We start from the raw sequence: 23,131 nt of genomic DNA, 5'->3' as shown, positions 1-23,131 counted from the left end.
CAGCATTGTCGCGGAGGAAGGTGATGAGCGCGAGTTCCTATTTCTCTCCTAGTGACGCCCCGATCTTAACGGTCTTGTCGGGGTTGGCACTGGAGAGTGGGACGATCTTGATTGCGCCGTCTGGTTTCGGCGTCTTGTTTGTCTTGCTCACTTTCTTGGATGGCTCTGCTGTGGCAAGCGGGTTGGGCGTATGCTCGACCATGTCGAGGCTCTGCTTGTCGCATTGTACCGCCAGCTTAGTGTTCCCTTGAATAGTGATTGTTCCCTTCGGTCCTGGTATCTTGAGCACTTGATACGCATAGTGAGATGCGGCCATGAACTTCGCGAGTGCAGTTCTCCCGATGATGGCATTGTATGCTGTATCGAATTCAGCGACATCAAAGGTGATCTGTTCCGTTCGGAAGTTGTTTGCTTGGCCGAAAGTCACAGGCAACATAATTTTGCCCAATGGTTTGGACGATGACTGAGGAGTGATTCCATGGAAGGGTTGATCGGTGGGCGTCAACTCGCTTCGTGGGATCCCCATTGCGTCCAAGGTGCTGGCGAAGAGAAGGTTGATTGAGCTGCCGCCATCGATCAGGACTCGTTCGACCTTGATATTACGAATAGTGGGTTCGACCACGATTGGATATCGCCCTAGGATGACAGCAGTCTTGGGGTGGTCCTCTTCTGAGAATTCTATCTTCTGCTCGGACCACTTCATCTTGGGCGCAGCCCCCTGCCACGTCGAACAGACTTCATGTTCCACTTTCTTGTATTCTTGCTTTGAGGAGTATGCCGTGGAACCTCCGAAGATGTGTGAGACATGGAGATCGGAATCTGGTTATGCTGAGTCCGATTCCTGAGTAGGCGCCTCAACGTCCTTCTCAACCACGCGTACTCGCTTGTCTTTTTCCGATGCCATGTGTTTTGCAAGCGACTTTTTGAAGACGAGACAATCTTCTAGAGAGTGTCTGTCCGACTTGTGTATAGGGCACCATGCTTTCTTCGTGTCGCTGCCTTGTGGGTCTGCGCGATTGGGAGGGTCCGCGTATTCTGTTGCGAGAACTTCCGATTGAGCTTTCCTTTTCCCACTCTTGCGATTTTTCTTCTTGCTTGACTCAGGTGCATCCTTGGCTGGTTTCTTCTCTCCTCCGGTCTTCGGTTTGTCGTTCTTGCGTCTCAGTGCGTCATCCGCATGAGCGCATCGATTGACAATTTCGAATAATCTCCGAGTAGTCGTGACGCGCCTCGTTGCCAACTCTTGAGTAGTATAGCGATCTCTGACACCGGATTTGAAAGCGCGAATTACAGAACCGTCGGTGATCTCGGGGATTGTGTTTCTGCACTCGTTAAAGCACCGAACATAATCCCTCAAGGATTCACCCGGGTTCTGTGTCAACGCATGTAGGTCATCTTCGATCGCGTGGCGCTTGTAAGTTCCTTGGAAGTTGGCTACGAACTGGTGCCACAAGTCTGCCCACGAAGAGATCGAGTAGGGGGGAGATGCATCAGCCATGACGTGCAGAGCCTTTCAATGCGGTTGGTAAGTAATTCGCCAACGCGTTGTCGTCCGCTCCGGCAGCGTAGAGTACTGTGGAGTAAACTGGAAGGAACTCTTCTGGGTCAGTGCTCCCATCGTATTTCTCTATTGCTCCAGGTCGGAATCTTTCAGGCCATTGGACATCCCGAAGTGAACGACCGAAAGCTCTACACCCAGCGCTGGGGGCGGTGGGTTGTCGGCGATCATACGTCCTTCGTGGATGTCTGTCTGATGATGAAGATGACGAGGATGATAACGATGACGATGGGTCACTTGGTTCCGGCGTACGATTACGAGGACGTCGGCCGGGTTCTCGAGAATCCTGTCATCGTCTCCCGTTGTTGTCTCGGCGCCAATCTCCATCATCGTCGTCATTATGGCGACGTCCTCGACCAGTATCGCCCAGCACCCGCCGTTCGCGATCGTCGTGATCGTGGCGGTTGTGGCGGTTATCACGGTCTTGGTCTTCGCTTGAACGGCCTCCTCGATCTTCGTTATCGTGACCCCGTGAAGAGACATGACGCCGTGAACGGTTCTCGTTGTCTCGTGTGCGTCATGCCTCTCGGCGGCCGTTCAGGTGATCGCGGAGATCGCCGGTGCCGCGAGGTGGAGGGGTGACTCGATGAGGCGATTCCCGGCGTTCAGGGTTTTCACCATTAGCATCGCGGTTGGTGGCTGTTCTGGGTGCGCTGCGGCAGCGGCCTCTTCGAACGCGTTGCTGAGGTTGGTCACTGATTCCCGTAGTCGTTCTATCCAACGTGCGAGATCGTCGTTCAGAACGGGATCGTAGGGGGTTTCCCTCAGTATTGTGTTGACAGCTCTGATGTGCTGGGCCAGAGTAGTCACTTGATTCTCCGCTTCCGTATTGGTGCACGCTGACGTGCCGACATCATCAATAGCCAATACCTCACATGGCGTACTTGTTGTCGATGATCCATGTCTTCGAGCAGGTGCAAGACTGATGGTTCGTGGGGATCAATGTCGATTACCCCAATAAATCGATCTGAAATCGGCGTCGCTCCTTGTTCCTTGTCCTTATCCCTGATGGGGATGCGTGACTGCTGTACCTTAGGAGGCGGCGTCTTCATGGCGCTGAGAAAGACCTTGCAGCTCAAGAGGTCGTGATTCTTTGTCTTGTGAATAGAACAATAGACATCACGAGTTGGAGAGGTACGCTGAATTTCACGCTCTTTGCAGGCACGAATTTCAGCATGGACGTTGAGAAAGACTCAGCAGGCTTGCAGGAAGTGTTTCCTGGTTTTGTGGATAGGACACCAGGACCTTGTCACCTCGGAAGTAATCCTCGTCGGCTCGTGATTCCTATTGGAAAAACAAGGCTTGGCCGCACTAGGATCCTTCTCGGGCTCGGATGTCGTCGACGTTCCGATCTCCGCTTCGGCGGGAGGATCCTTCGACATGGAGTCGCCCCGGGTTGTAGCCACTGCGTTCTCGTTTCCGGCTATTGGCGGACCAGCTAAGATCGGCACTGTGGTGTAAACCGGAAAGACAATTTCGCCGACTTGAGTCCACACCAGTGTTGTTGAAGTAGGAACTCCTTAGTTGAGGTTGGTGTTGACGCTGTTGTCGACGAAGCTGGATGTCATAGTAGTAGAACCTTGAGCACCAAGTGCCCCTACCTAGCGCGCCACTGTCGATGGGGGATACCCGTAAACCGGATATAGAGGGTATTGGGGTACGCTGGTACGAGGATCTACATAGTACGACATCAAGCAAACAGGAAACATGGATTATACTGGTTCAGGCCCCTTGGTACGTAATAGCCCTAATCCAGTTGATATGGGATTATATGATAGAAACCACAGATTACAAAGGGAATAGCGGAACTCGACGATACCGTCGGGATCGTAGTTGAGTTGATCCGACTAGATCTCCCGGTGACTTGGCTCCAACAAGCTCCGGCTTCGTAGGCTGTGGTGGATGTGTTGGCTCTGAGATTTGATGCCTTAGGTCCTCCCGGGGGGTCCCTTTTATACCGCAGGTCAACTGGTCTCCAAGTAGGACTCGGAGATATCGGACCCGACACGATACAATGACGACCCAGTTCTATCCGAGTAGGACTCTTTCCATCTATAGACTCCGTGATGGACTTCCTTAACTTATGCTGAGAACGTCTGTATACGCGCAAGCATACCATATCGATATGTGACGTATATCGAGGGGTAGAGGGTATACCTTACCCGTAACCCTGACAGGCGCCATGGCCGGCGGCGAGCCCATGCGGCAGCAGCCTCTCGCCGGCGATGGATTCTTCTGGTTCCTCCCCGCACCGAAGCCAACCACCTCTTCCCCTTTCATCGCCTTCCTCCTCCTGCCTCATCGCTCCACCCATGCCACTCCCCCAGTTATGGAGGCTGAGAAGTGGTGGAGAGGGATGGAAAAAAGGAGAGAAGAGGTGAGGATAGAGGAAGAAGATGAATCTAGCGGGTGGGTCCCACGTGCAGATAGGGAATATGATGGAAAACATGACGGCGATGGCATGGTTACATTTTTTGTAAAAAATGGCACGACTACGAATAGACGAATTGTAATGGCATTTATTTAGATAGACACATTTGCAATGGCATGGATCAAATTAACCCCTTTTGAAAAGGGAGAAAGAGTGAAAAAGGTGTTTTCAAATTCAGAAAATTATAGGTTAAATGGAAATTGCTATGTGCATTTTGGTAAGTAAAGTACCGTTGATAGAAAAAAGATGCATTTTAATTTTACAAATTCTAAAATCAAAGCTAATTTTAAACCGGACACTTTTCATCTTTCAACTTTTCAAATCGTTTGCTTTATTATTTGCCCCGAGTTTTAGCTTATATGACGATGATAAACACCATACAAACAAAAATCATCTTATTTTACCTTGAGAAGGTTGGATTGAATGGGTTGGCCCCGGAAGTTTAGGGATGTATTGTGTATGGTTTGGTCGTTTGGAAGCTTATTGTTGATTTTCAAACTTGGGTAAAATCGAGGGTAAATTAGATCATGCAATTGCAAATGTGCCTATTCAGATAAATAACATTACTATTCGTCTATTTATAGCCGTGCCACTGAAATTTTACAACATTAGAACCGTGTTATTGTCGCTATGTTTTCCATCCATTTTCCTTTTCCCCCCATTTTCTTCCTTCTTCCTCTCGTCTTCTTCCTTCAGTGATGTTCTCAACGTTGGGTGGTTGCTTCAACAATGGCGACAGTGGGTATGACTGCGCTATCATGGTGAGTGACACGGCGCAGAGCGAGCTAACGTGCAACAATGGCTGTGGGGTTTGTAGTGGTGCGGTGATGGGGGTGTCGAGGAAGCGGGAGAGGGAGATAGTGGAGCAATATGTGGCGATGGCGGCATTCACGACGCTACTGCTGGTTGGTGGTGGTCAGTGGCCTCGGCTGCAGTGATGGGAGATGCGCTGGTGTCTGAGATGTGCCTACATAGAGCGAAGATCGACGCGGTAGTGCGGATGGAGTGTGAGCGGATGCACGACGGGCTGGAGCAGGCGCGGAGAGGCAGTGCTAGGTGCTGGTGCGCATGGCGTTGGCGTTGGCTGCAGTGGCTACGGGAGAAGGAGGCCGAGCTCGACGCTGCTCACCGCCACGTGGTCGAGCTAGAGGAGCTGCTCCGTCACGCTGCCACCGAGAGCCAGGCGTGTGCGGGCTCGCCTGCAGCAACGAGGCCGTTGCGGCTGGCATCCGCCTCACCTTCGACCACCTCCTCCTCCGCAACGCCCCCGCCCAATGCTTCGGCGACTCCGACGCCCTCGCTGTCGTGGCGGACAACGCCTCCACCTTGCCAACGGCATCCAAGTAGTCGTGCAAGTCGTGCGGTGAGGACGACGCCACCATGCTGCTCCTCTCTTGCCGAGAACATCGCTCAAGGGAAGAAGACAGGAGAAAGAAGGAAGAAAATGGGGGAAAAAAAGAGATATGGATGGAAAACGTGACGACAGTGGCAAGCTCCTAATTTTATAAAATTTAAGTGGCATGGTGTCGGTGATATGGGCCCAGGGGTACGTGCGCTAAAGGGAAAAAATCCTTTCCCCCAGCCATGTGGCCGCGCGGCCCGCCCCCCCCCCCCCCCCCGCGTCGGGGGGGACGGACGCGCAGGCAGCGAATAGCCGAAGAGGCGCCTACCTCCGTCTAGGGGCCTCGGGGTGTCCCGTTGCACCCCTCGGGCTCGAGGGGTTGCGCCACCCTGAGGCCCTCACTCGGCTGCCACGTGGCGGTCGAGTGGGCGGAGATAGGAGCGCTATCAGGCACATTTATGGGCACCGCCCCAACCGCCCCCTCGCCGCATTTAATGCGGCGTGGCTGGTCGTGCGCCGCCCAGCGATTAGACGTGCGTCAGTCGCCCTGACTGGGCTGTGACCATCCACCAGCGGATGGGACGGGTACAGCGCACCCACGTCCCGCCCTGTGTCAGGTATGCCCCGTCCCATCAATAACGGGGGATCAATGTCCGACCGGCGCTAAGCCCACAAAAGTCTCCAGGAATTTATGAAGGAATGACAAGGAGTGTCCCCCGTGTCATGCGGAGGACGGCGCTGGGGGCCACCTGAGGACAAGCAGCCACCTTTGCTTTTGCCCTAGGGCATGGGTGGCAGCTCGACCCAGGTCGGTATGGGCCCCTCTCCAGGACCGAGACGGGTAGAGGTGGTGCATATGGTATCCCCTTAAACTATAAAAGGGGACCTTGCCCACCAAGCGAAGGGACGACGCTGGGTAGCTCAAACCTTAGGAAAAGACTTGCCAACTGTCGCTCTAGGGTTTGAGATCTCTTGTAACAGCATAAGCATAAATCCATACACAGGAGTGGGGTATTACGCTGCCCAGCGGCCCGAACCTGGATAATCCCCCGTCTCCCACTTGACCGCCACCCATCATACTAGCCTACTGGACGGCTAAGATACACTCCTGACCATCGCGCCCTATTCCCCCGGCCAAACTCACAAAGGGGGGCCTCACGTCCTCCCGCTAGAGAGGATCACTCCTCGACACATGGGCTACGAATAGACGAATTATCATAACATTTCTGAATAGGCACATTTACAATGACATGATCTAATTTACCCTAAAATCTGCGGGTTATATAGTACACTTTTTTTTCGTACCGTTTCAACTTTAAAATTGGGTTTCATAAATAGACCGCTCAAAACAATACACATTATGATTTTCTCAAATTAACCAACTCATTTAACTTATAAAATGTTAACTTAGATTTTTTTCTGTAATCATAGAATGAAACAAAAAGCAATAAATAAAATCTTAGCACTTATTGCTGGAGTTACGATGGGTAAGGCATAGAAAAATAAACGTAACAATGAAGATAATTTATAGCTAAAACTTTTATATTTTTGTTGTTAATGGTTTAAAAACCAGAGCTGAAAAAACGACTATATGTAATGAAAAGGCCAAAAACCAACTCTACAATTGTGTTTTATGATTTAAATTTTGACAGTGTGTGTTGATAAGCCAGCACCAAACCAGAGAGTTATAATCTCTCTTAAAATAATGAAACAACTTTAGGCAAAAGATAAAATGATACATTCAATAGTTACATTTCTCACCTAAATAACGGATACCTGGCATGTATTTCATCTAGTTGAGAATCAACAGCCATAGTTAATTATTAACTGCGCAAAGTAGTATGCCAACAAATATCAGCTAATCACAACTAATTCTTCTTGAATGTTCAGCGGATCGGAGAACACGAAAAGGAAGAAAGCACAACTACCTAAAAGGATCTACAATAAGATTCCATTAATTAACAATGAATTAAGTTTGTCTCTATCAGAATTTTGCTGATGGTGATGGAAAAGGATACTAATTGAAAAGTTATTTTGGCCTATGGCGTCATGAAAAGGAGAAGGTTGCAGCACATGCATGTTGTAAGCGGCAGTGCAAAGTATTCGTTCATGTATACAATATATTCAATATAAGTATTACACTGGTGGTACTTATTTGTAAGGTCATTGTAGAACTGTCATGGTGAAATTCCATACTAGTAGATGATAAAATTTTGGATTATCGTGGCACGCTTTTCAAACTGCTAAACGATACGTTTTGTGCGAAAACTTTCTATATGAAAGTTGTTCTAAAATATCAAATTAGTCCATTTTTGAAGTTTGTAATAATTAAAACTTAATTAATCACATATTATTATCATATCGTTTTACGTGAAACACTTAATCTTTATCTTCATCTTTATCTTTAGAAGATTCAAACGTACCTTAGGTATGCTGATGACAGAGCCAATGTCACAATTGAGTCTTGGTGACTAACAGAGTTTTCCAATGACTGATAGCTTTGTTTCAAATATTAACATCGGTCGGCATAGCAAATTAGCAATCGGCGGTGGATACGAAGTGTCGGATCCTAAGCGAACACCTAACTTGCCTTGGAGGTAGATCAATCGCTAGGTGGCAGAAGTAACAATACATAGTAGAAACACTTATTGTGAGAAGTGGTAATAGTTGATGAAAACAAAGAATAATATAGCTAGTAGAGTTTATGGAATAGTTGAGTTCTACTTCCACCATTTCACGATGTAAGTCATTTTAGCATTTTCTACATTCATATATGACTAGATTCATTGACATCAATATAAATATGGGAAATACTAGAATGACTTACATTGTGAAACGGATGGAGTATTTGACAAGAATTGAGAGTTATAGAATCGTTATGAAGTGAGCATAGCTCAACTGGCTAGGTTCCTTGTGGTGGAACCAGCCCACCGGGTTCAAATCCTAGATTTGACACGGGTGCTCGCATTTATGGCTAATTATTCTTTTAGTGGCATGCTCATAGGGGTGAGTGCAAATCCTAGATTTGACACGGGTGCTCGCATTTATGGCTAATTATTCTTTTAGTGGCATGCTCATAGGGGTGAGTGTGCGTACGTTGTGCCCGCCCAATCTTCCGAAGGGGTGTGTTTCTCAGAAAAAAAAAGGTTATAGAATCGTTGAGTTCTGTTGGACAAGAAGTGAGTAGACTTATTATGAGAAGGTAAAGTCAATCCACAAATACGCACATGCCCAATGCTATGTTACTCTTGATTAGATGGAGATACCAATTAATACAAACTTTAAAGTTCCAATAATAGTCAATATCCATTAGAAAAAAAGATCTAAGTGTATTATCAAATCAAGATTTTTTTAATACCGTGGATTAAATCGAGAATGCATACATTACACTAAGGTGAGAGTGAAATAAAGAGCCTTGAAATTAATAGTGAACCAGGGAAGATACATATCTCATGATTTAATATCCAATTGCACGTCTTTTGTGAGCATATTTTGACATTTATAATCATATGAAGAAACAAATGCTTATGTCCAACTACCCATCTATATCAACTGATACTTACTAACGACCTTTGAGCACTTTTCACAAGAACGTCGACAACGATGATGAAAAAAGTGGCCTATGCGATAAACTTATAACCGTGGCATCCAAATTCCCAACCTATCCCCACGTGAAAAAGACCTCAAGCTTCACAAATGTGTCAAACAACCAAAAAGTTGCACCACGAACAACAATGACATGTGGCCAGGAACCTGGTGGGTTATCAATATTCAATTTTCTAAGCACTTTGCTGACATGCTTGGAGATATGCTTGGAGCAAAGTCTCACCCCTGCATGCATGCACACGCCTTAACTTGCTGACCTCATTTCTCTCCTCCAGAAAGTTTATCAAAGTGGCCCCAAAACAAAATTATAGTTAAACTGTTAAAGTAAAGCAAAAGAAAAGAGTACTATCAAGTTCCTTTTTTGCGGGGAGAGTATCAAGCACCTAATGATACCGAGTCACGAGAAGTCGCATAGGCCGTAATCTTGCATGATACAGTATCACTAGAAAATAATACTAGTTGACCTCATCATTTTGAAAAAGGAACCCAAAAAAACAGCATTCTTTTTATAAAAGGATGACATCCCATGAACACCTAATTCATCAAATAAAATACTCCATTCAGCCCAGTAAACAAATCGATTTTTAAAACACCATTAGTAATAAATAAATAAATCAAATTTTAAAACACCAAATCTTAGCGTGGATGCGTGATTAACACTGAGGATGTCGGAGTAAATGCAACGACGACGACGACGACCACGCAGTTCTTCTCAGACACCGCGCGACCCCGCCGGTCGCGCCAGCCACCGCCACCTATCTACAGTTTCCCGCTGTTCCTCCCCCCACATCGGCCGCCCGCCGCCGCCGCCGCCGCGTGCCTTGCCTGTGTGACTAGTCTCGCGCGCGGTGACGCGCCGCCGGGAGAGAGAGGGAAAAAAAAGAAGAGGAAGAAGAAAGAAACAGCCGTTACTACCGCGCATTCGGGGGCGGCTGCTCTCTCCCTCTCCTCTCACGTTTTCCACCCCCCACCGCCTCGCGGGCTCGCCCTCGCGTCACTCCTTGGCGCGGCCTCCTCCGCGGCTGCTGCCTTCCGGAGTGTTCCGCTGCTGGCGTTACCACTCGCGGTGGACGACAAAAGGGAGGGGGGGTGGTGGTGGAGCGGAGCGGGGGTGGAGCGAACCCTAAATCTCCGGGCTGTGTGGGGGCGGTGGCTTGTTGGGGGGGAACCCGGTGCATGCGAGCGGCGACGGCTTCGGCGGCGGGGGTGAGATCTATGCGCTGGGCCGGAGGCGGGGGAAGGGGAGTCGACTGAGCGGTAGAGGAGGGAGATGGCGTCGGCGGCGTTGTCGCTCGCGGTGGCGGTGGTGGCCGTGGCGGTCGCCGCGGTGGTGGCGGTGGCGCGTGGGGCGCTGCGGCGCGCCGCGGCGCGGAGGGAGGAGGTGCGGCGCCTCGCCAGGCTCGCGGCGGTGGAGGCCGAGGTCGCGGAGCGCGAGGCGTACTGCTACGCGCGGGGGAGGGGCGGCGTGGCGGGTGCGCCGCTGTGGACGGTGCCCGAGGTGGCTTCGCCGCGGGAGGACGAAGAGGAGGAGGAGGAGGAGGAGGCCGCGGCGGTGGAGTTGGAAATGCCGGCGGCCCGTCAGGCGGAGGCAGCGGCGGCGGCGGCGGCGGTGAAAGGGGTGTGCGTGGTGTGCCGAAGGCCAACCACGTTTAGATGCAAGCGCTGCAAAGGGGTCAAATACTGGTCAGTGACTTACCATCCTCCTAGAGTTGTTTCCCGTGCAATTCATGTCGAGTTGTTTCCCGTGCAATTCATGTTGATTATGATGTGGCATTGTGCAAATGGCATAAAAAATAGTTTGGCTTTCCTAAAAAACAAGGGCGCTGCTACGCCACTGATTTGAATGGTTCATAAATGTTAATAGAGTACCACTGCACCTGTTCTTTGTGTTGAGCTTGAGCGTGTTTTCCCTTTCCCAAATATTTGTTGCATAGAACTTTATAGAACTTGGAGTACCAGAAACTGCATAACACTTCAACACATGATTTGCTCAACACCGACATGCTAGAACCTGCATTACCTCTGACAATTATTTCTGAAGCTTCTAATATAAAATGATAAATTCAATCAAATGATATGCTAGTGGAATAATGGTCACGGACAGCACTTGCAAGACATGTATTCTGGCACAGTTGCACAGTTGTGCTAAGCAGTGGTAGCATTAGCGCCTGTGGAAGTGTGGGACTGTGAAGAAGATGTGCCAGAAATAGGAGTAAATCCTAAAGTATGGCAATTAACAGTGCTTCTAGGAATTTAAAGTATCCATTATGTGTAATATTCAGTATGAGAACTAATGACCACAAAAATCCTTTATTAGTTCTAACTGGTAATATTTAGTTTTTTTTTTTTTTGGAAAAAGCAAGATTTTGCTATGTGGTGATGTTATGTATGGAGTGTGTTATATGTAAATACCAGATAAGCTATAATTTCCTCTGTATGAGGATATTATTGTTTGATTCTGAGTAAGTATATCAGCCAATTAGAATTGTTGTACAATCAACTTTGGCTCAATGGATTTTGAGCATTGGCGCTGCTTTCAGAGAATTACCTTATTTTCAGATAACCTGTTAATATGTCTTCTTCAGATTAGGAAAATAAATATGCACATAGATTACATAAAATTGTTCTGTTGGGTATATTATATGTGATCTAGACCCCAGCTTATCAATTCCTATAATCTAGACCACTGTCAAAATGTCAAACAGCCTATAGACTAATATATAATCCTAATAAATATGGTACCGTGTTCTGGAGTTCTGTTTACATCTAGTATTGTTTAACGAAATGCTAGGTTTCTATTTTTTTTTGTATTAACTTGGATGCTACTCCAAATCTCTAATTGTAGGAAAAAAGGACATGAAACAAATGCATTGGGTGGTCTCAAAACTTAAAAGTTGCGCATTAATCTAAACTCAAGAACATGCACTTTATGTGCATTTTTATCCAACATAACCTAGTTATTAAAAAATGGAGCACTTCATTTATTGAATTAATTTTCATTCCGCTATATATTTCTTTAACTGGGTAATTAATTGTTTCCAAATTCCTGGAAATGGTTGGCTTGGTTGTCTACATTATGCACAATTGCACATCCTTGAAATGTATCACTTATATCTTAATGTCTCTTTTGAAGGTATTGAGCTATAAATGAATCCTGAAAAGCGTTTAAACAAATTCAAATTCCCATGGAACTATTATTTGTAAATATTGCAGATCAGTATACAATTCCAGACTTGATATCTCCACTTCCTGTTTTACTCCATGTCAAGGCTTAGGTCTTTTGGTCCAACAATTCCACGCTTCCCCTTCTTATGTGATTCCATCTTATCTATATTTATTGGTTAATATATCAGAAATATTTAGTTTAGTGCAGTTTTTTTTATCATGACTTTGCAAGTTATGTTGTGTGGCATCAATCTAAGATCGTTAATAATATCTATGTTATCTGTTCTATAACCAATGTGCTACTTCAGTAATTCCCTTTTTTTGGTTGCAGTACCTTCAAGTGCCAGATATCTCACTGGAGACAAGGCCATAAAGATGAATGCCATCCACCAAGAGTTGATGCCAGGCCTGACAATATAACAGTAGTTTCTAGTGTTAAAAAGGGTGTTGGAATGTACAATTCATTTGAACAAAGTGTGAAATCCAGCGTAGAACCAGCGGTTGAAGTCAACAAGTCAGTTGCTGCTGTGCCTGAATTGTCTGAGGCAAACCTTGTCTCCGATGGTGTAGATAATGAAAGAAAGAAGATGAGAGGTCAGAAGGCATCTATTACTGCAAAGGTTTCTGAGGATGTCCTTGACAACAATAGGATTAGATCTGTTGATAGTTCTAGGCTCCCAACTTCTGGTAAAGCTTGCAATATTCAGGATGCTACTGTTAATGAGAATTTCTCTAAGACTTCAGCAGGCAGCTCCAGTTCTCGAGTTGAACGGTCTACCACGTCGGAACCTGAACTGAACCATTCTAACAAACAGGCTTCTGGCACAGACAACCTTAAAAGTTCGAGAGGTTTGCCATCTGTGTCAACTGTTGGCACAATTTCTTCTATTCATGGATCAGAGAAAGAAGCTGCTATGCCAAATAATCGGTCATTGGTAAAGAATATTCCCAGGCAACAAGCAGCTGCAAAAGTTGTGAGGCATTATCCATCGGAAATGGTAAATAAAACTGGAAGCTCTTTTAATCATTAACATATATCATTACACTAAAATTACCTAATGGTTGTCTCAATTTTTCAGACACTTTTTCCGTATGAACATTTTGTCAAGCTCTACAATTTTGACAAGGTGGAGCTGCGCCCTTTTGGTCTTGTGAACCTTGGGAATAGGTAAATCAAATAATGAACCTGTAAAATATCACATGTGAGGAATCATACTGATTTGAACATTTATGTCATTTAATTAGGTCGATCCTAATGTTTTCATTTGGCAATTATTTATACCTATGCATGTCATTACTAAACTATTTTCTTAAAATGGGTTTGTTCATTATTTGATTTTCTTCTTCCACTGTAGTTTGAATGATTTGATTTATCAATGACCTTGTGTTAACTCATGTGCCAACTCACACACACACACAGATATATATATATATATATATATATATATATATATATATATATATATATATATATATATATATATATATATATATATATATATATATATATATATATATATATATATATATATATATATATGCTTATATTATTGTTGTACTTCAAGTAGTCCATGTAGAAGCATTTTATTCAGTAGAAGATAGCTAATAAAGATGATGAAATCAAACATGTGATGATGCTGTTGTCTTGAATACATGTACTTTTGATGGTTTCACCTTTTTTTCACATTGGACTTAACTATGTTCATTGCACTGGCAATAGGACTTATTAACTTTTACATGATACGGGCAGACAACGCATTTATTCAGCATAGATTGGTGGTCAACCCAATCATTTTCTATTCAGCAACATTTGATAGTTGCACTCTTGCGACACTAGTAATATTTTTTACATTGTTGTAATGCACTAAACGGTGTTGTAGATTTTGCAGGGCCACATGCAGTGTTAAAGGTTTAAGTAATAAATCATATCAATGTACATGATCTTAAGATTGGGTTATCAATTTAATGTTATTAATTTGCAACGATGTTCACATATGTATTATCTGCAATAGCATGGATAAATAATCAGATTTTTAAAGTTGCATATGATTCCACAATGTTATTCTTTTAATGTAAAAAAAAACCACAATAATATAACAAAACGGCAGTTCTATTATACGCTTCCCTCTACTAGAAAGGAAGTGTCCTGTGTTGTTGGCAAGTTGAAAGGTGTACATAGGCTGCAACATGAGCATTACCCTACTGTATCCTGACAGAATCTAGCATACTGCATTTTATAAGAGCCCATATCTCATTGTTTCACATTAGATGGTTCGAATCAAATTGTCTAATCTTTCTAAGACACGTGCATTGGTGTTATACACCAACAGATCAAAAGCATACTACATGGCATACCACAAAAATTAGTATGACGAGGTACATATTGTAAAGTATAGAAGGTAATAATGTGTCTAAATGTCTAGTTCCCTTTTTTTAATGAAACTTGAAGAGGAAAAGTCTGGGTTAAAGTCTTCAATAGCATGCAAGGCTCCAATATGGCAAATTCTGCGGATTAAAAAATAACAGCATGTGTCCGAAATGATTTGTGGTAGCAGATACTAGTGCTCAGGCAGGTAGCTTAGCGCAATAGGCACACTTCAGCTTGATTTTTCCTTGTGTTTTTGGTTCTCGCCCAAACTTACAACTACTGTTTTTTCAACCGTAGGATTGCTTTCAGCAGGATTTTTTGCCCCTGCATTATAGTTTTTCTCTATCATGTTGTGACTGATTGAATATAAAACATGTGTGTGGTGTGGTGTTGTGTTTGTTCTTCTTTTTTAATGGAATGACACACAGCTCTCTTACACGTACAAGGAAAAAAAAGAATATATAAACATGTTAGAGCACATTATGTTATGTGTAAATAATTTGCTTAATCCAAGTGTGATGCTTAATGCTGTAATATTTGCCTAAACTCCCTCTTTTGATTTCTTTTCAGTTGTTACGCAAATGCTGTTCTTCAGTGCTTGGCATTTACGCGGCCACTTACAGCATACCTTACGGAAGGACTTCATTCAAGAAATTGTAACTTAATACTAAGCCAGAATTGTGTTACATACCATGGTATGTTTCTTTATGAATAACAAATATTGATGCCATGTTTTCTAGGTTCCAAAAAGGAATGGTGCTTCATGTGTGAGTTTGAAAAACTCATTCTGGAGGGTAGGCGAGGAAAATCTCACTTGTCACCTACTGGAATACTATCTCATTTGCGTGACATTGGAAGTAGCTTTGGCCCCGGTAGAGAAGAAGATGCTCATGAATTTCTCAGGTATGTTTTTCTTTTATTTGCTTGGCTGTAATGCTAAGCCCTTGATGGTAGCTAAGTCAAGTTAAATCAGTATTTTTGGACTCAGGCTGATAATGTGCTGTATAATGTCAACGAATGATGATGGGTACACCTTTTCGTTTAAAAAATAATGGTTTGGCCATGCACTCATGCAAAACTTATGTTATTGCTGTGACAAATATTCTGAAGTAGTATTTATTCAAAATTGATCTGGTGTTTTCCTTACCAATATACTAGCACTGACCCATGTTTCGTTTGGAAAGGGAATCTTATTGTAACTCCCACAGTTACACTTTATTCTTGAAAAATATTGACTTGAAGGTATTTGGTCACAAACTTCCAAGTTTGGGATGTTTTCTAGAAAGAATCCTGTTTTAATTAGACAGATGATCAGATCTTCTGCGCATTATTAGTTTTTTCGTTGCATTCAACTGTTTTATAAATTTTGACAGGTATGCAATTGATACTATGCAATCTGCTAGCATGAAGGAAGCCAAGAAAAACGGTGTTTATGGGCTGCCTGAAGAAACAACACTGGTGCAGTTAATATTTGGGGGCTATCTACGATCGAAGGTTTTCTTCACAAAACACTCAACTTTTCCAAGTCTGAAACTCTAGTGTCAGCATATCATATCCAGTGAAATTACATTGTTTATTCTTTTCAACTTGTTCTTCCTTTTTATAGATAAAATGCACAATGTGTCAAGGCAGTTCAGAACAATGTGAACGCATTTTGGATCTTACTGTTGAAATAGATGGGGATATCAATACCCTTGAAGAAGCACTTCATCGGTTTACATCTACAGAAATTTTAGATGGTGATAATAGATACAATTGCAGCAGGTTGGTTTGATTTTGTTCCATTGTTTAGATGTGGTCATGACTAAGCTTCTTGCATTCATCACCATGCAGTCAATTAAAGTTTATGTATATTTTTGGGAATTGATTTTGAAACAAAGTATTGGCACTTATAGTTACTTGACTTAACACACCATAGGAGTTCAGGTTGGTGATGGTTTATACAATCTAACTACTGGAACTTATGGGAGAAATCAATGCATACTCAGCGGTCTAGTTCTATTGATTTGTAGTACCTGACATCACCCTGCTTTTTTGCTGCCAAATCTGATATGCCTCAAACTATTATCCTTGGCAGATGCAAGTCATATGAACGTGCCAAAAAGAAGTTGACAATATCAGAAGCACCAAACATCCTGACTATTGCGCTGAAAAGATATCAGGTACCATTAAAACTCTTAGGTTATTTCCTTACTTCAAGGTTCAATATGCACTCAGGAGATCTAGTCCACTTTATGTTGGGTTAGTTTTTCTTGTGTTTGTTCAGATAAAGTTTACTGAATGCTGCAGTTTTTTGTTTATGTTCCAATGACACTTTTCCCTGTTTGGACAGTCTGGTAATTTTGGCAAGATCAACAAGGCTGTCAGGTTCACGGAGTACTTGAATTTGTCTAACTACATGAGTACAGCAGATGATATTTCCCCCGTGTACCAGCTCTATGCTGTGGTTGTCCATCATGATGTTATGAATGCAGCCTTTTCTGGCCATTATGTGTGTTATGTCAAAGACACACAAGGGAAGTGGCACAAGATGGATGACAGCCAGGTAAGCAGTTCTTTCTACATTATGTCCTTTCCACATTATGTATTTATGTGTGTTATATGTTAAGTACACGTTTTTAGATACTGGAAGACATTTAAGCTTATTGTGTGTTATCTATCATGACAACCATTTTTTTTTTCGTCATCCCTATTTCTGGATTGATTCCAAATAATCAACGGACTAGACCTCTTATTCGATCATTAACCAGATGTGTTCATTTTTTGTAAATAGCAGCGAAATACTTAGGCATTTATTAGATCTCATAAGAATGATGTGCTCTGCTTTCTTACATAAACTGATGTTCTGTTCTAAATCACCAACTATTCTGTATTTCTGTCTGTAGGTGAAACCTGTTTCTCTGGAAAAAGTCTTGTCAAAGTGTGCATACATGCTATTTTACGCAAGGTAAAAACCCGGTTTTCCCTGCTCTTAGTCAATGATGACACTGTTATCCAGTATATTTTGTAGCCTCATTTTTCTGGGTATCCTTAATTCCTTTAAATTAATCGGGAAATATCAGGTGTTCACCACGGGCACCAAACTCTGTAAGGAAAATGATTCTTGCTCAAGACTCATCGTGCACAAAGAAAGCCAAGCAGATGGTGGATCCAGGACCACCATCTTTGGAAGGAGGAAGTTACTTAAGCAGACACCAAGGTGGGCAGTCATGTAGAGATCATATAGTCTATGACCTCACCTACACATTCGGTGGCTCATCTTATACAGTAGTGGAGTCCCCGAGTCCAAGTGACAGCTCCTCGCTGTTCAGCAACTCTGATGCAGGGTCAACCAGCACTTTCAGTAGTGATAGCACTGACAGCACAAGGAATTCGACCAGCATGGAGGAGTATGATTACATATTTGGAAGCTCGGATCAAATGTACCCTGTAAGCACGGTGGTTATACCTGAGGAACATGAACTTAGCTATTCGCGGCAGAGGTCTAGCTTGAACCCCAGCACTTCAAGTCAATATGTGGATCAAGCAGCTGAGGTTGAGATGCTGCACCAGCACCAGCATCAGGCCGGCAGAGGGGGCTGGGATGAGGGTGATGTGATGCCATTCTTCTATTCCAACCAAGGTAAACACCACGATAGTAGTAGAAGTAGCAACATTAGTAGTAGTAATAGGAAGTTAACAGAACAGCGTAGGACGATTGGGGAGGTTGACCATGGCCCTGGAGAGGGCCATGGCAGCGTTTTACTTAGAAGGGCGGCTAGGGAGAGGATTGCCCAAGCAATTTATTGATACAGGGGGCTTGGGATGTAGATTAATAATTTATTATCCTGTATAAATACACTATTGCAATTATAAAAAAGGCATTCATTAAGGCCTTGTTTGGATAGTCTGAAATTACTACCCATCGACGTGGATGGGCTAGGATTTTGAACTAAAATCCTGGCACACATGTTGACGGGCTAGGATTGAGGCTCATCCAAACAAGACCTATGAGAAGAGGCGTCCATCCTTTCACCTTGACATGATTCCTTAGCTGGGTTGATTAGTGGGGTCGATTTTTGGTGCAACTTACTCATTATGGCTGTGTTTAGATCCAAAATTTGGATCCAAACTTTAGTCCTTTTCCATCACATCAACATGTCATACACACACAATTTTTCAGTCACATCATCTCCAATTTCAACTAAAATCCAAACTTTGCGCTGAACTAAACACAGCCTATATGTAAAGGTTGTGTTTGTGCATAATACACTTTTATTTTTTTTCAAAATAATTTTAAGAAAAATAATAGGGAGACTTTGTTTACTTGCTCTAATCTTTCACTAAATACAATTCTGGCTCTATAGATCGGTGGAGAAAAGATAATCAAGATGGAAGCCGAGTGTTTTTATCTTTGTTGTCCTCTCTCCGAATCTGTAAAGAGTTGGTGTGATCTTTTGGAAGGTCCTGAGCATTCTGAACGCCATCCAACTATTTGTTTTTCTTAAAAGATTTTTGGAAGCACAAGCCTTGCACAATGGAAATATTTGTACGCAGACACTTACCAACCACGGCTAATCACTCGAAAAGGATGGGAGTCAGCAACTCTCAGTACTTGAGGTGTCTCCATAAGACTACAAATGCTATATAAATGGATGGGTTTAACGTATGGGCCTTTAGCCCATGTGGGAAACCCTTCAGTCCTTCACAGGATGGAAGGTAAACTTTTACGGCCTGTTCAACCTGTGCTGAACCAGGCCGTGAAACTTGTAGGAGTAGGTTTCCAAATTGTAGGGCCTGTTAGTTTGCTACTATCGTCAAATGTTGGAAATGTTTTAATTTTGGCCCCTTATATGTGCTATTGACACATTTTGACCAAACACTAGACAAAATACTATTCAAAATACTAATAATTTGGTATGACACATTTTATTATCAAACCAAAATAGTCCGTAGTCATTTGACTTATATGATCCTGATTGAGAGTGGCATTTGGGTGGGTCCCTACCCTCATTAAAAGAACATGTCCACACTTTCTGATCACATATTTTATTAATAGCTTTATAACTAAATCATTTTTTGCATATTTTATTTTTTACACTTTAACTTGTTCTGTTTAGATTGAATTGCAAATTTGTTTGGCTAACATTGGTTTTGATCATTCTGCTATTTGCCTTTTTGTATTGTGCGTGTTTTTTAAATGATCTATGGTACCCAAATCCACTTGACATTAGAAACAAGTCTGGTTTAAACATTTTTTTATGGTGGCACATATTGTCCATGCCAAACATTTCTTGCTAAAGTGTGGCAATCTAAATAGAAACACTTGTCCTAACCGCAAGCGAATGGCCAAAGGTGCTATAGAAATTTCCGGGGCCTTTCGTTGTGTTCCTTTTAAAATAGAAAAAAAAAAGGTGGTATAGGAATACTGGCACGCCACAAAATTAATTACAAACTACGCACAAGCTTAGACGAGTGTGTGAAAGTTTGACTCTTAGTCAAGGAATGGTTAACTATTTGCGCCACTCTCACGAGTGGTGATAAAAGATTTACCACTAAAACCATATATCATAGACACATGAGGGCTTATATGTCATAAACAATAAGTGACAAATCCTTAATTGTCACGTATTAAAAGTGGCAAATAGTTAAATGTGTCCCCCTAGTCAAACACGTACCTATTCACATTTTCTTTATTATTATTATTAATATTATCTTACATATATGAGCTCTTGAAATAGGAGTAGGGTATGTACTATAGACAAGCAAGGTGTATTATCCATGGCCCCTTTAACTTTAGCCCGGCCCCCTTTTCATTGTTCTCCATTCAGTCGTCTTTTTTTAATATTTATTTCAATTGTTGTTTGTAAGAAATATTCCATTGCTGCTTTTATTTCTCAAACAATGTGTTTTTTTTTTCTTGTCATGCCCTCTATTGCATTTGTCCCAAAAAAATGTTTTTTTAATAGTCACGAGTATTAAGGAGGTTGATGCAAATGATGGGAAGAATGTTGTGATTGGTTGAGAAAAGAAATCATATGAGAACATTAAGGGGCTGTTTGGTTTCTAGGGACTTATTCCAAGTCCCTGTCACATCGGATGTTTGGACACTAATTTGGAGTATTAAACATACACTAATTACAAAACCCATTCCATAAGCTTGGACTAATTCGCGAGACGAATCTTTTGAGTCTAATTACGCCATGATTTTGACAATGTGATGTTACAGTAAACTTTTGATAATTATGGATTAATTAGGCTTAAAAAATCGTCTCCCGGATTAGCTCTCATTTATGAAATTAGTTTTTTTATTAGTCTATGTTTAATACTCTAAATTAGCGTCCAAACATCCGATGTGACATGGGCTAAAAGTTTTAGCCCCATCTAAACACCCCCTAAATAGAGTGATTGTGATTAGTTGAGAGGAGAGGATATGTGAAAAAATAGCTTCATTTTAGGATATGCTATTATGCTAGAAATAACTATATTTTGGAACGGATGAAGTATTTATTAATTCCTTGGGCTTGGTTACTCTTCTCCCTACAAAACAAAAGGTGTGATAGGTACACTTGTGATTCTTAGCCTTCTTACTTTGCTACTTTCTCCATCTAGGGAAAAACCAACTTCTAGAGTTGAAGCTTTATATTTTTTGAAAAACTTCTACCTGTCTTCTAGTAGATTGATATGATGCGTGCATCAATATTGTGTTGTTTCTAGCTAGTGTTTTACATCTACAGAAGTTTTAGATGGTGATAATAGTAGTGTAGACTACTACCTCAATAAAAAAATATCTTTTATATACGAATCTGGATATAGTGAGAGTACCGATAAAAAGCATTAGTAATTAATTATGTTTATCTGGCTATCAGAAATCGTGCTACGGGTATTTTGGTCTTCTGCTGTTAGTACTAAATTTGCATTTAGTTTTAGGAGTTTTTTTTTAGATAGGAGAAATAGCACCGAAGCTCTAAGCCAACCAGTTGTTTATGAGCATGTGTCAAGAGTGATTTCAACTTATCCATATACTTGGTCAAGTTGCTTGGCACTGGTGTGCTCCTAATATATCCAAAAGGACTACTTATTAGACCCTTGAAATGTAATGGTTGGTCTACTTAACTCCAAAGTATCATATGGATATTCTATCCTCTACAGTATTGGGGGTAGTTTAGCCACATTTTGTAGCTAACGTATGGCGATGCCCCAACCAGTGTTTGTGACATATTCACTCGCTCGATCGGGTTGGCTCCAAAATGTTGACTGAGAGCGTGTTAGTGTACTCTTGTGATGGCAAACTAGGGAGTCGAATTTGAGAGGGGATTGCTTATAAGCCATCACTATATATGTTAGTTTCCAAGGTGGCAAATTAAAAGGGGTTGAATAGACATGTATAACACATACATGATTGTAGCTTCTCTTTTATAAAAATGTTATTTACACTTATTTTGAAATTTTGATTCTTATTTTGAAAATTTTGTTTATGCCCTTCTTAAATTTTGTATGTCATTGCACTTGTCTTTATAAAAATGTTCTTTACACTTTCAGAGATGTTGATTAATTATACCCTGCACAATGTTTTGCAGATATCATTGTAATTTGTCTTTATAAGAATGTTGTTTTACACTTTATTTTGAAAAATGCTGATTATACCCTGCCCCACACTATATACTTTGCAGATCCCATGTATGGATACCCACCAGCATACAATGCTCCGTTCGTGTAGAACGGGCATGGAGGTATGCTATCTTCAAGTTGGAAGCAGACACCGTCCATCATCGTCTCCAACTCCACCAACTTGAAGAAAGCAAAAACTTGTATGTTTAGGCGACAGGAAGAAAACAAAACAAAAACTTGTATGTTTAGGCGACAAGAAGAAAACAAAACAAAAACTTCACATGTAGAATAGAGTATATAGTAGCTAGGTTAGCTCAGCGTAAATAACTGCATAAGTCGACTAATAATGCACTGTCTTGTGTAAACATAACGTTGACAATCTCAGAAACCACCAATAATCTGCGTGCAATGCAAAATATTGTACTTGTGTTATGTTTGGTTGGTGTTTATGCGTGTATGCCTGTTTGTGTTACGTGCGTGTAGTATGGTGGTGTTTGTGTGTGACACACAACACCCAGACCGGGCTGTGTGTGTGTACGAGATCCGTTTGTATAATGTGTGTGCATGCATGCGTATGTGTCACACACACACATCAAGACCGGGTGCTGTTCAGGTCAACAACCCTCCAAATGCAGTGGCCTGTGTCTGCATGCAGTAGCCCACACTAAAGTTTGCCCGTGCATAAATAGCTTGTGCTCTCTCTAGCTCCCTGTCCATGCGACGCACTGCGTAGCCTACTACGGCAAATACTAGGCCTGCATGGGCACAGAGGTGCAGACGTGATAGGCCGGTGGGGGCACGGCCATGCATCCTGCGGATTATTTTATGCGTATGGAAGCACTCCCTCCGTTAAAAAAAAAAACAAAAAAAAAAACAACCTAGGTTTCCATGTCCTAACCATCCATCTTATTTTAAAAAAATATGAAAAAAAATTTAAAAAGACAAATCACGCATAAAATATTAATTATGTTTTATCATCTAACAACAATGAAAATACTAATTATAAAAAATTTCATATAAGACGGACAGTCAAATATTGGACACGGAAACCCACGGTTTGTCTTTTTTTTA

The 23,131-nt window shown here is 42.5% G+C and overlaps 1 protein-coding gene and 1 pseudogene across 2 annotated transcripts; both read left to right on the top strand.

Moving 5' to 3' along the window:
- The first annotated feature begins 3,740 nt into the window (after positions 1 to 3,740).
- Positions 3,741 to 5,489, top strand: LOC136351720 (uncharacterized; annotated as a pseudogene).
- Positions 5,490 to 10,024: 4,535 nt separating this feature from the next.
- On the top strand, positions 10,025 to 22,492 carry LOC4347307 (ubiquitin carboxyl-terminal hydrolase 17). Of its 2 annotated transcripts, XM_066304331.1 has the most exons (12): positions 10,025 to 10,620; positions 12,434 to 13,100; positions 13,182 to 13,270; positions 15,041 to 15,126; positions 15,211 to 15,373; positions 15,844 to 15,964; positions 16,077 to 16,234; positions 16,548 to 16,632; positions 16,803 to 17,015; positions 17,356 to 17,417; positions 17,533 to 18,092; positions 22,123 to 22,492. In XM_066304331.1, the coding sequence occupies exons 1-12, from the start codon at positions 10,208 to 10,210 to the stop codon at positions 22,167 to 22,169; spliced, it is 2,664 nt and encodes an 887-aa protein (XP_066160428.1). In that variant the 5' UTR covers positions 10,025 to 10,207; the 3' UTR covers positions 22,170 to 22,492. The 2 variants fall into 2 exon arrangements, with proteins under 2 accessions (XP_066160428.1, XP_015651433.1); XM_015795947.3 differs by lacking the exon at positions 22,123 to 22,492 and having other exon boundaries at positions 17,533 to 18,490.
- The last annotated feature ends 639 nt before the right edge of the window (positions 22,493 to 23,131 follow it).

The sequence above is a fragment of the Oryza sativa genome, chromosome 9 (assembly GCF_034140825.1).
Source record: "Oryza sativa Japonica Group chromosome 9, ASM3414082v1".
NCBI classification, from domain to species: Eukaryota; Viridiplantae; Streptophyta; class Magnoliopsida; order Poales; family Poaceae; genus Oryza; species Oryza sativa.
This window is presented reverse-complemented; position numbering and strand designations above follow the sequence as displayed.